The 14,289-nt window shown below is 35.4% G+C and overlaps 1 protein-coding gene across 5 annotated transcripts in view; it reads right to left on the bottom strand.

Annotated features, from left to right (window-relative positions):
• TXNDC11 (thioredoxin domain containing 11) overlaps positions 1-14,289 on the bottom strand; it is a 66,689-nt gene that overhangs the window by 20,962 nt on the left and 31,438 nt on the right. For 4 of the 5 annotated variants that reach the window (XM_056806151.1, XM_001375880.5, XM_056806150.1 and 1 more), the window contains one exon: positions 10,326-10,419. In XM_056806151.1, coding sequence (XP_056662129.1) covers positions 10,326-10,419 — 94 coding nt within the window. Of the gene's footprint in view, positions 1-10,325; positions 10,420-13,015; positions 13,091-14,289 lie in introns of all 5 variants that reach the window. The other variant, XM_007498629.3, reaches the window with a different exon arrangement.

The raw sequence follows: 14,289 nt of genomic DNA on the forward strand, positions 1-14,289 counted from the left end.
CTTGATTCTATTTATTCTATATATTATCTTAATCTTCTATTAATTTTATCAATTAGCTTAGTTCACATCTGATGCTATTATTCAGACATTTACTAGCTATTGTATAAATGGAGATTTTGAGCCTTTGGACTTCATCCCCCAGAAGTCCCTTCGGGCTTCCCAAAATTCCATTTTCCTGCATCCCTGTTTTGCTTGATTGTATTTAAGTGGCTGTAATTCCTCCCTCTTCCTCTTTTGGACCTGCAACCCGGCTGAAGTCAGGCAGTTCTTTTGTTTTAGTTATTATTAATAAAACTTTATAAAATTTAATGTTTATTGAATATTAAATTTAAACCCCACATTTTGGCGACCACAAAGGGACTTACAAATTCTCAAAAATTTTTGAGCAGATAGCCTTACAGTAAAGATAGTAAGTTTGCCCGGTCGCTGCCCACCACAAGGGTCCAGTGGCTGAGAGTGTCTGTGCTCCTGCCCAGCCCTGCCATATGCCAGTGCCTGCTATTTCTCCTGTCCATCTCTTTGGCCAGCATTCCTCACCGTTCTCCACCCAGCTGGGAGCCTCCTCTTGCCCAGACCAGACCTGCCACAAGAACCTGCCAATCCCAGTCATTTTTTTCCACAGAGGGTGACGTATAAAAACCTTTCAGCCCAATCCCTTTCCACACTTCATGTGTGTGTTGCTAGCCTGCCATGGCCATTTTTCAGTGTGGAGAAAAGAACCCACATCTTCTCATTTTCAAGCAGATTTTTTTTTAAAGCTGATCCTGGACTCCTAGTTTAGAAGACTGTTACTAAAGGTTTTTTCACAGGGAGGGCAGTTAGTTCCAAATCAGTAGATTTAAAGTCAGTTTTGGGGAATAAGCCTGTTTTTTCCCCCTTCTTTCTCTTGACCCAAAACACCAAGGAGAAGTATTTTTTCTCTCATATGCAAATACGCTATTGTTTTCCCTGAAGTTTTGTTTCTGTTTACTCTCTATTTTAAATAAACCGCATTCAGCTTCTTACATGAAAAATGCTACAGCAAAGCATGCTTGAAACTCTGAAACAACAATTTGAGTTGGTAGAAGAAAAAAATGCAGTTTGGATCTGCTTAATTCTTATCCTGGGAATTTTTATTTTCATTGGAGATTTCCCACTTTATTTCACTCTCCTCAAGAATATGTCACAAGCTAGGCTGCTTGGGCTACAGACCAACCTGAAATATTTTGACAAAGTTCTAAAAGTCCTAACTGCTCTCAATGTGCAGAGTGGAGATTCTTGTCCTGTGCTTCTATGAGGAAATTCAGACCTTTGACAAATGAAATCTAAATGGATAATTAAATGAGGGGAGGGGAAGGGAACTTTAAAAGTTTCTTGCTAACTATTTTGAGTTTATTCTCCTCCTATAATAGTGAACAAGTCTACTGGGATTGGTGAAAAGCATTTTGACTGTACTGCCTGTCTGCACCGTATCACTGGTTTATATTACTGCATTTACTGATTACTTTAAGCTTTAAAATTTTAAAATATTTATCTGTATTAATCTAATCAATATCTTTCTGTAATACTGAATCATTTTAAGCTATGTTTTGCCTATATTGATCTTTAATTTGTAACTTTACCTTTGCTGAAGAACAAAATATCTCTGTATAAGCCCATGAACATCTTGCCTAAAAACTCTTGTCACTAGATCCATCGAAGATCACACGTTGCCTTTGTTAATTGTCACACACATGATGATGGATGGATTTCAACAAAACTGGTTAAATTGTGTGCAAACCTTTAGAGAATTTAATAAGCTAAGAATTTAATTATAATTTTAAGGGGTCTTCAGTAATAACTTTATATAATTAGTGGTTTCTGAATGTATGATATTTCATATTTATATTATAAAGAATGCTGTATTAAAGCAGAGAAACAAAGAAATGTTCCTACCAAGGTGTTATCTATGTAGCAGGAAGCCTGAAAAAAAAGAATTCCTGCAAAACTCTTCATTTTAATTTACTTCCAGCAGAACAATCTGGATTTCTTGATGATGTTCTAGACCCAAATAAGGTTTACTTTGCTTAAAAATATGTTTGCCAAGGTTGAAAGATTTGCTACATCTGTAAAAACTGTGACAAATATCCATCACTTTGTAGGTTTTTTTATGCCATATAGCAACTTATGTGAAATATGAGTGGGTTTGTTTGCTATTGTAATTAACTGGGCTATTGTGAATTTTGGGGACTTTGGTACTTCTTTGAATGTGCATTATCTACTGGGTTACTGTTTTATTCTGAAAATCATTTGTATTCACACATGGCTGACACAGTGCATCACTGATTTTAAGCTACATATTTTTTATTTTTAAAACTTTTTAAATTATTGTTTTCCTTACATGTGCAATATAGAATCTGAGCTTTATTTTTTCTCTCCTTTTTGTATTTGAAGCATGTCAACAGAATTGAGATTTTTCTTTAATTTTTTTTTTACTTTGCAGTAATTTAAGTTTTAAATACATTTGTTCCAATATTAATGCATGCCCAAAAAGCTTTAGACTATAAAAATGATGCCACTGATTGTTTAAAATAATTATGGGACTTTGCTTCATGATTCTGATTCCAGAAGAAGGGAATATACAAAAGAGCCAGTGCACAGTGCCAAAGAAGCATAAAACTAAACTGCACAGTGCCAATTGAGCACAAGGTCAAAGAGACCAACCAATCTCAATGGGATTGATGAAAATTTAGAGCCAAGACAAGAGGACTTGAGCTTGTTTGGGGTTTGAGGTTGTGGCTGTTTAACATGTATTAACAGTAGGTCTTCCTTGTCCCATATTCTACCAAGTATCTCAAATTTGGCTCCTACCCGGCTCCTATAATCTAGTCCCTTTTCTGTCTTTCGTAGTGTGGCAAACTTTCTATAGTCTTGACTATTGTTTCGGTAGTACATAATTTCTTAAATCATTTTAATTGGGCCCTGATTCAAGGATCTATTATAGATTTGTTTTTCCTTTACTTGGATTTTTTTAGACATAAGACTTTTACATTTTGTATTTCATCCACAAGTTATTTTTCACTTTTATTTGGATTTTTTCATGTTTTTGATTTTCTTTTGCAAACTGATTCATATACCTCATAACTCAGCCATGCATCCCTGAGTGATCCCCATGTTTGTTATTATTCACCTCAGGGGGGCCAACTTATTGTTGTGTACTTTGATTTAAATTTGAGCAATTTTAGGATAAGAAACTTTCTACTTCCCAGAATCTAGAATGTGCCATGAAGACAGATGCCTGCAGAGACCACATGGTGGACCAGAGTGAAGTTTAGGATGTGAATTGAACTATGGGGGATTGAAATGCCTTTGTTTTGAATGTATACTCTTATGCTAAAGGGGACTGCCCCCAAATTGGCTTTTTGTCAACCTAGTAATCATTGGTTTTGTTCTCTTCCTTTTATCCACAAATTATTGCAATTAAGTTGATTATGTTTCCATGATCCTTTTGGGGAAACTAGTTTCCCAATAGGATCACAGGGGGATTATGTATAAATGGAGATTTTTAAACCTTTGGACTTCATCCCTCAGAAGTTCCTTAGTATTTTCCAAAATTCCATTTTCCTGCTTTCCCGCATTTTGCATGATTGTATTTAAGTGGCTGTAAGTCCTCCCTCTTCCTCTTTTAATAAAATTTAGCAAGTCCCAAAATATGGTTTAGAACATCCTATTAATCTTCTGGAGAAGAAATTCAAATTTGCAAAATCCCATGGGAATAGCTGTTGGCTTAGCACAAGACATTCTTAAATGAAGAAGAATGATACCTACAAATATCATTATACATTTTCATATTCTTAACAATCACTCTGTTGGTAAGGGCTGCAAAGCTTTATACAGGGGCTTTATAACTAACAAAAAAAAGCCATTGAGTTCTGAAAATAATGAAGCTTCAATATTTTAATAAAGATGTTGTGTTGAAAAATTTCAAAGATAAAAATTGAGTAACAAGTCTATCAGAAAATAGTGACTAATTCCACAATTATATTCATTTAGCCATATTAAAAGATTGAAGATAAGCAAAAAAAAAAATTATCAGTATATTCTGCTACCCTGAAATCGTATTAATACTTCTTGTTTCTTCTGAACAATAAGTAACGTCTCTGAGGATAACCCTGAGGCACTCTAAGAACATGAAGGACCATCTGAATCAAAGAATAAATTTTGATCAGTCTAGTTTTAGTGAGAGGAAAACAATCATGTATTAATGTTATACTTTGCAAGTTATACTGAATTTATTTTTATTTTTTTATTTAAATTTTTTTTAATTTAAAACTGAATTTTAAAATTTGTGTATATCTAGAATTTTATCCAATAGTACTTTGGGCTACTCAGAAATACGTCACAGTGAAAGTAAACAACTTCTATGAAAGATGGCACTTCTCACTTCTTTCTAAAAATGTCAATACCTACTGAGGAACTCTGAGTATGGACTGAAGCATTTTTTTCTTCTTGCTTTTCTTTTGCAGCATGGCTAATTTGGAAATGCATTGCATGACTTCTTATGAATAATGAATATCTTATATCTTGTCTTAATAGGGACAGGGGAGGAGGTGGAAAAAGAGAAAGAATTTGGGACTGAAAATAAAATTTTAAATTAAAAAAATTTTTTAAATTAAATTAACTATATGAGGAGATGAACAAAAGATAAGGTGATAGGAAAGGGCAGAATAAAAACAAGGAACAAAGATTAGTCATTTATCCTAGAACTGAGAGCACGTGAAATAACATAAGAATAGAAAGGTAGTCTGGAATCACACCATGGAAGGTCTTGAATAAAAGGAACAGGATTTTATATGTTATTACATAAGCAATGAGGAGGCCCAGAAGATTTCTGAACAGAAGATAACAAGTTCCAAATGGCTTGGAAGAAAGATTACTCAGCAGCCAACTAGGTGATGCAGTGGATAAAGTACCAGGCCTAGAGTCTTCAATCTGGTCTCAGACACTGTGTGACCCTAAGCAATTCACTTAACCTTTTTTGCCTCAGTTTCTACATCTGCCAAATGAGCTACAGAAGGAAATGGCAAACCATTTCAATATCTTTACCAAGAAAACCCCAAAAGGGGTCATGAAGAATCAAACATGACTGAAAAACAAATAGGCAACAAGATTACTCAGGTAGAAGCATAAAGGATAGATTAGAGAAAGGAGAGGAAGACAGGAACACTGATTTAAAAGGTTATTTTAATTGACAAGAGATAGGCTGAAATAAGAGTGTATATAGTAGGAGATGAGAAGAAAGAATAAAGAAGAAAACTACAAATTTTAAAATGAAGATATGGAGGTAATGCTGCTAAAATTTGTTTACTGATTCAATATGTGGGGTGAGGGAGGAGTCATAATAGACTATAGACTGAATTTATATATATGCATACTGAAAATGATTGTGAATGTTTATAACAAAAAATGAGTTTCTCATTCAAAACCTCTATACCCTAGTAGTAAGTCTCAACTGATGATATTATTTAGCTTTTACTACTATTTTATTACAAAATATTCAAAGTACTTCACAGATATATATCATCTTTAACCTTACTATGTATGTGTATATAGATAAAACAGGTATGCTTATAACTGAAAAAGTGAAAGGGGACAAAAAACTCAAGTAATTTATTCAAGTTTAAAAGTTTGCAGCTTACCAGGTCCTATTCCATTATTCTTTCCTTTAGAACAAGGTAGATCCCACTGAATTCAAGATGAGGGACAGGTTCATTATCCATTGCAAATTTCTTCATAATTTACATTGATTCGATTTACATTTTAAGAAATGTGGAAAATAAAATTACAAATCTAATAAAAGTCTAATCAAAAGGGCCTTAAACATGAATAAAACCAAAAGCCCAACAGATAAGTGGTCACAAAGGATACCAGCAGACAGTTCTGGAAAGAAGTACAAACTATTAACAATAATACAAAAGAATGTTTCAAATCATTACAAGATAAGAAAAATGCACATAAAACAGCCCTGAGCTTTCAGCAAAACAATACAGAGCCTCACCTCAGGAAGACCAGAGTTCAAATCTAACCTCATACACTTACTAACTGTGTAACCCTGGGCAATTCACTTAACCTACTTGCCTTGGTTTCCTCAATTATAAAATGAGAATAATAATAGCTCCTACCTCAAAGGGTTATTTATTTTGAGAATCAAATGAGATATTTGTAAATACACTTAGCACAGTGCCTGTTGCTACATCAATGCCTATTCCCATTTCACTCCCAACTCATACCCTACATATTGTCCATGATGACCAAAGACAGGAACAGGCATGTTGGAGGGTCTGTGAAAAGATTAGCATGGTGGTATATAGCTGGTGGAGCACTGAATCAACACAATAATTTTGGAAAGCAATATGGAATTATGCAAATAAGTTAACTTATTATGACTTAAGAAATGATGAATGTGGTTTTTACAGAGAAGCATGAAAAGTTCTACATGAACTGATACGGAGGGAAATAAGCAGAGCCAAGAAGGCAATATACAGAGTGACTACAATAATGCAAATGAAAAGAAAAACTACACATAAATCAAAAGTGAATGTTGCAAAATTATAAAGAACAAATATGGCTTGAAAGAAGATATAAGATGCCCCCCTCTAGCCCTATACAGAGCTGCCAGGGTCTCCAACATGTTACATCTTGCACTTATATTTTTAGACTTTCTTCAATATATTGCTCAATTATGTTGATTTTTTCTCCTCTTTTAAATAAAAACTTACCTTCTATATTAAAATCAATACAAAGTATTAGTGCCAAAGCAGAAGAGCAGTAAAGGCTATTCATTTGGGGTTAAGTACAGGGCCATACAGTTAGGCAGTATCTGAGGCCTTGAGCCTAGGCGCTCTCATCTCCAGGCATGATGCTCTCTCTATTCACTGAGTCACCTAACTGCTCCCTTCATTTTCCTTAAAAATACTTGCTTAACTTCAGACACTTCCCAGTTGTGTGACCAATACCCAGTATTGATTCTAAGATGGAAGGTAAGGGTTTTAAAAAAAATACTTGTTTATGGAATAGTTCTCTAGGATAGGGGTGGGGAATGCTGTGGAAAATTATGGTGATGTAAAAGATAATCAATAAAAGTCAAACTCAAATAGAAATTGGGACCTCTAATCTACATATAAGGATCCCTATGAGAAGCATACTGATTTAGCTTTTTAAATGTAATATCATATATTTTTTTATATTTTTATTAATTTTCTTAAATATTTCCCAATTATATTTCAATCTGGATTGCAAGTGCTCTAAACAAAAAAAGCATGGAAGATGCCCCTCTCTCCCTCTCTCTCTATCTAAACTCTCTCTCTCTCTCTCTCTCTCTCTCTCTCTCCACATATATATGTGTATACACACACACACACACACACACACACACACACACACACACACACACACTCACACACACACCAAGGTAGACACCACAGAACAAAGATTCTTAACCTTTTTCTATATCATGGATGCCTTTGACAATCTGGGGAAGCCTAAGGATCCCTTCTTAGAATATTTTGAAGCAGAAGAAAAACATTTGGTAGCTTCATGCCTCAGGGGAAGGAGTCAACCCACATGAAATGGCATGCAGATACGCCTTGATACAGTTGAGAAAATAACATTTCCCCACATGTAAAAGGAATAGAATATTATGTTGGCTTAGTTTACCTGGTGAAATTTGTGAGGAAATTTGAGGTTTACATTATCATAATCTACTGTTACAGGGAAGAATAATAAAGTCATGAAAAGGAAATATAATCTGTGAAAATGTAAATGGTGTCAGCACTCCTTGACAATTTCCTTCACCTCAGAGCTTCAGTTTCCTCTTCTATAAAATAAGGACAATAATTTTTCCTACCTCAGAGCTGTGAGTATCAAATGAGATAACATGTAATAAGTGTTTTGTAACCGTAAGGCACAATAGAATTATGAATTACATTATTATTTTGTGGCAATCTGAGTGACATTTGGGAGTCTAGATAATGTATGCAGCATACTATAATGAAACGACTATTTAAATGACAATAAGAGAGCCCTGAATTTAGTTTTCTAATCAGTGAAATCGGAATAAAAAAAGAAAAAGAAAAACATTTGCTTGATCACACGGGGACAGGGGACATGATTCGTGATGTAGACTCTAAATGATCACTCTATTGCAAATATTAATAATATGGAAATAGGTTTTGAACAATGATACATGTAAAACCCAGTGGAACTGCTCATTGGCTATGGAAGGAGGGTAGGGAAAGAACATGAACAGTTAGGTCAGAGACTATAGGTCCTGGATTCAAATCTGACCTCAGATACTTCCAAACTATGTGACCCTGGGCAAGTCACTTGACCCCCACTGCCTAGCCCTTACCACTCTTCTGCCTTAGAACCAACACACAGTACTGATTCTAAGATGGAAGGTAAGAGTTTAAAAAAAAAAAGTATGAGAAACTCTCATGAAAAAGAGTTGTCTGAAGAGATTGATGTGGATGCATACGGTCCTAACCAACTTGGACTTTTTAAAAAGCTATGTTTAGAAGATGGAAGCAAGGACAATTAAAAGATGACAAATACAAGACTATATGATCTGGTCCTGTAAAAATGTGAGGAATTTAGGGATCTACACAGCTGGAGGCTAGCAATATAAAAGATTCTGCTCAGTACTGAGTACCAGAGTTTAAGAAGGATATTGGAGGGCACTTTAGTAGTTTAGTGGATAGAATGCCAGGCCTTCCTAGCTGTGTAATCCTTAGGTAAGTTACTTACTCCCAATTGCCTAGCCTTTTCTGCTCTTCTGCCTTAGAACTGATACCTGGTATCAATTCTAGGACAGAAAATAAGAGGAGGGGGATAAAAGTAAAGATACTGAGAAGCTGCAAAGGATAGCAAAAGGAATAGTGAAAGATCTTGAGACCATATCATAAAGTGGATTTTCTGGAACAACTAGAAATATTTAACCTGGAAAAGAGAACTCTATAGTTGTATTCAAATATATAAAGGGTTTTCATGGGAAAGAGCACTTTAACTTGCTCTCTTTGGCCCCAGACAGCAGAACCAAGAGCAATGTTTAGAAGTTGCTGTCAGAAAAAATGTCAACATTCTGAGCTACCCAAAAGTGGAATAGGCTGCTTTAACAGGGAAGTTTCCCTTCTCTAAAGGTCTTGAAGCAGAGGCTAGATGACTATTTATCAAGTAAGTTATAGTGGGGATTATTTTTTAGAAAACTGCCAAGGTCCCTTTCAACTCTAAAATCTGTGAATATCTATATCAATGAAATTAAAGCTAATATCAAAATATTTTCTTTATAATAAAGGACTATTTTCTAGACTAATTATTTAGCTGAAGAAGTACCTTTTATGGTATATAAACAATCATTTATTCAAATGTTTTTACCCTTCCAAACTATAACTACTCTTGTGAAAAGTTTGTTCTGAGCTTGAAAAATCCTAAACTACAATTACAACTAAATTTAATTATAATCCCTTGAAAGTCAATCAATGAAAACAATTTTTAAGATATATTTTCTCCCTCTTTTAAAATGAACACAATAGCTATATTTATCTATCTCCATGTTTATGTCCAAAATCTTTATTAAAAAAAAAAGTTTTAGCACTAGAAAAGGGATAACTGTGCAGCTAACATTACACTAGCCTGTCCTTGTGTATGGCTTTCACTTAATTTTATCCCCTTAGAAACGCCTCTTTAAGTTTACATATAATGAATCCTAAAAGTCCTGCCTTTATTTGATTTAATTTGGCACTATTACTTTTTTAAAAATCTTTACCTTTTGTTCTTAGAACCAATACTAAGTATGGGTTCCAAAGAAAATTGGCAAGGGCTAAGCAAATGGGGTTAAGTATCTTGTCCAGGATCAGAAAGCTAGGAAGTATCTGGATTTCCCATCTCTATCCACTGAATGATTAGCTGCCTTGCACCAATACATTTTGATTGAGGTTTATTATCTTGAATCCTTGTAGTTTCTATGCTACCAAAAATTATCAGTAGAATTAATGATTTGATGGTATATGTTTTGGAGAAATTGGATTAAACAATTACAAGAGCAGATATTCTTATGGCTTAAAAATGGATACTTTAAATAATGAAGTATTATAATTAAATTGTTACCACTATACTGCTTTTGGGTCATTGTTGAATAATTACATACAAACAGTAATTTATTTGATAAACACATTTAGATACACTTAATTATTTGAAGTAATACTCTTCCATCAAAAATTTAAAAACAAATAGAGCACACATAAAAAGGAGAGTGGTTTCACTCTAAGTTTTTATATAAAGTGTTTAATGTCTTAAATAAAACTTTTTACCTTTCTTTAATGAATGTAAGGCTGAAGTGAAGAATGTCAAATAACCAGGAGGCTGGGGAGAACCACTGAACTCAAAATATCCAAGTACACCAGGCTGCAAAAATGAGAGTAAGAATTAGCTAGCTAGATGTCCTACATTATCATAAATATATTTAATGTGAAACTGTAAGGATTTTAAAGCAAGGATCATGTACAATTCAATTCAACAAACTTTTATTAAGCAGCTAGTACGTTTAAAGCCCTATACTAGGTTATAGGGATAAAATATACCATAGTGTTTCCCCTTAAATTTATTAGCAGGGCTATGACATATACACAAGTATGTATGCTGAATCTGTGCTATGGGAGGTGTGGTAGGCTAGCAGAATGTCTGTGGATAGACATTATTAAAGTCCTCTAGGTTTCCAAGCTTTTGGCCCCCAAATACTTCCTTTCAGGAAGCCAAGCAGAGGAGTTATACTGAGAGGTGGAAGATAATAAGGACATTTGGCCACATTCAGTTCCATGTTTCTCCTGCCAAACTCAGAAGAAAGGATCAGACCCAGGGCAAAGGCAAGGCACTGACAAGAACACAGTGAGCTCTGACAAAAGATGCTTTATCAAATGTGCATGGGCACATGGAGACAGGCAAAAGGAAAAGATGAACCCAAATCAGAAGCACACAGTTGGCAAAATGACTGAAGCACAAAGTCCCTTTGCTTCACCTTCCTCCTTGAGGAAATTCCCAACCCTTTCTACCTGTCCAAATAGGGTTTGAGTTTTTTGGTCTTTTCTTGATTCTTCCCTCTTAGAAAGAATTCAACCCCGAAGCTTCCAGTCATACTTTAGGCAGCTATATCTTGTTTTAGCATCTATGTAGGTATCTATGCTATTTGATACAATTACAGTAAACCGTCACTAACAATGATTTCTATGCAATCCTGTAAGTGCAGCAACTCAGGACTGAGAAGGAAAGCTAGTGAATTTCAGACTCAGGTAGGGCCAAGCTGGGAAGAGTGTCTGCATTTTTAAGCTTTTGGCCATATCCATAACTGCTATACTATTCTTGAACCCAGAGAAAAACTGATTGAGAAAATGAACCTGCTTGAGCTGAAAGGTGAGGGGGCACTGGGGCTGTGTCCAAGCACTGCTACTCATACCTAGAATGGTTAATCAGTATGTCAGCAAGCAATTATTAAACACCGTGCTAGGCACTGTTAAGTGCTAGGGATGCAAAAAAAAAACTAGAAAAACAATTTCTGCTCTCAAGAAAAGCACATTTCCCATTATATGGGGAGAGATGGCATACAAATAATTATATACAAACAAGATATATGGGATAAAGGGAAAGTAATGACTGGGGAGAGGGAACTAGAAAAGACCTAAAGAAGGAGGGATTTGAGCTGAATGTTGGTAGAAAACCAGAAAGAGGTGGAGGTATGAAACAAGAACATTCCTGGCATAGGGAATAAATAGAATCAGGGTCTCATACACATCAAAAAGGCCAGTAAAACCAGCTCACAGAGTACATGGGGGTGAGGGGAAGAAGATAAAGTGCAAGAAGCCTAGAAAGATAAGATGTTGTTAGGGGTCTGACATGCCAGAGGACCTTATATATGATCTTAGAGCTAACAGGGAAGCTCTGGAGTTTATGTGGCAGCAGATGGCCTCTGGCATTGTCACACACACATCCTCTGTCTCTCTCTCTCCTGCTTCTACTGGGGACCCCTCTTTCAAGGATAATACAGCCTAGTGAAACAGGCAAAAGGAGACAAAGTACTCTTTGAAAATTTCAAAGGGAAAAGAATTTTTCAAGCAGGAAGATGGAGGTATATGAAGACACACCTGAGTTCACCTTAAAGAGGATGAAGTGCATGCATGAAGGAGAGTCTCTGTAAATGTATGAACGCAAGAAACAGCATGCCAAATTTAGGCAACAACTTGGCTGGAATCATATGAAATAAAGCCAGAAAGATAAAGTTTAGAGATAGACTATTGAAAGCCTTAAATGCCAAGATATAATTGTATTTCATTATGTAAGCAAAAACAGATTGTGCGTGTTTATTGCTTCTATAATGGATATGCTCCAATTTAATTTAAAAAATTTTTAAACCCGAGGCAGCTAGGTGACTCAGTGGACAGAAAGCCAAGCCTGGAGATAAGCGGTCCTGGGTTCAAATGTGGCCTCAGACACTTCCTAGCTGTGTGACCCTGGACAAGTCACTTAACCCCCATTGCCTTGCCCTTATTGTTCTTCTGCCTTAGAATCAATACTTGGACAGAAGCTAAGGATTTAAATAATAATAATAATCATAAAATAAAATTATATAACCTAACATAAAAAGGGGATAGTGTAGTGGACAAAGTTCTCCCTCTAGTCAGGAAGCCTAGGATCAGGTCTTTCCTCTGATATACATTGTTTGTGTGATCCTGAGTAAGTTACTTAACATATTAGCTAGTACCTTATGTAACTCTAGGACTTTAAGCAGCAAAACAAACTGGTATGGGGACTTTGCTCACAGATAGCTTTATATATAACAATGGAATCACTGGTCTAATTTTCTTCTAAAAATGAAGAAATGTTACACCTTAAAATATAATTGAAATCTAGGTTCAGAGAAGAGCTGCAACAAACAGCAAAGTACCCATTTATTTGCCATGCTAAAAAATAAGGAGTTAAAAGAATTGTGCCACTTCCAAACTGATACTACCTTTTTCCCAAAGAGTTTTGCCATACCAGCTTCCCGAAGGACACAAACATTCTCAGAGTCCCCCAAACTCAAAACCTTGAGGGGGAAAAGAAAAACAAAAAAATTCTGAATCTTCTTTCTAGTCTTACAACACTGTTACCAAAATCCTTGAGTATTTCCTCCTGCAATATGTCTTACAGCAGTATGGTCGATCTTAAAACAGAATAACAACTCTGGAGGCAGCATATTGACTTAGAAGACCACAAATTAACATTATCTAAGGGTTACTATATTCTTATTTATTTTATTAAACATTTCCCAATTGGATCCTGGCTCTCCTGAGTCTAACTCATTCCTAGTTCCATTCCCCTTGGTTTGGCTCTTTATCTTCCCAGCTCTGAATTGCTTCAATTTACTCCTAACTAGTCTCTCTGGTTCTAATGTCTCTTCCTTTTCAGTTCTTCCTACATATGGATTCCAGACTAACTTTCCTTCACCATGCTTCTCTGATTAAGAATCTCTCTACTGAATATCACAGGAGATTTTATAGGTCACCTAGTCCTGTCCTTTCAATATGTGTAAGTTGGAGAATTCCTTTATTCATAAGCCATCTTATATTTCTGTTGGAGAATTCTAATCATAAGAAAATTCCTATTTATATAGAGCCAAATCTTATTTCACTTAAATTTTAACGCTTCCAAACTTCCAAAGGGCAGTAATTCAAACACAGATGCTTTGGCCTGCCATTAACTTTCCTCTTTAATGATTGACTTTAAATAGCATTTCAGGTTTACAAAGTACTTTGTACCCATAATCTCCTTTGAATCTTCATAAAGGCACTATTATTTTGTTTTTAAACTCTTACCTTCTGTCTTAGTATCAATTCAAGGATAGAAGAGTGGCAAAGCTTAGGCAATCAATGGTGGTTAAGTGACTTGACCAGGGTCACATAGCTAGGAAGTATCTGAGGTCACATTTGATCTCAGGTCCTCCCAACTCCAGACCTGGCCCTCTAGTTATTGTGCTACCTAGTGTGAATTTTAAAACTATTCCATCCTAATCAGACCTTTCTTTAGAAGATTTGATGTAGCTATTTCCTGATCAATCCACTGAGCTACCCAGCTGCCCCACCCCCACCCTCCTTAAGTTTAACAAGATTAGGAAGGTTTGCACCAAATTCAAAGATTAAGTATCTGAGAAAAAAGCAACAGACATGCGGAGAAAAAAAGCTGAAAGACCCCCTGGGCTGTCCTAAGTCAAGCTAAGTGATCACTGGTAAAAATGAAATGCAGAAA

This window comes from Monodelphis domestica, chromosome 7 (assembly GCF_027887165.1).
Source record: "Monodelphis domestica isolate mMonDom1 chromosome 7, mMonDom1.pri, whole genome shotgun sequence".
Classification (NCBI taxonomy): domain Eukaryota; kingdom Metazoa; phylum Chordata; class Mammalia; order Didelphimorphia; family Didelphidae; genus Monodelphis; species Monodelphis domestica.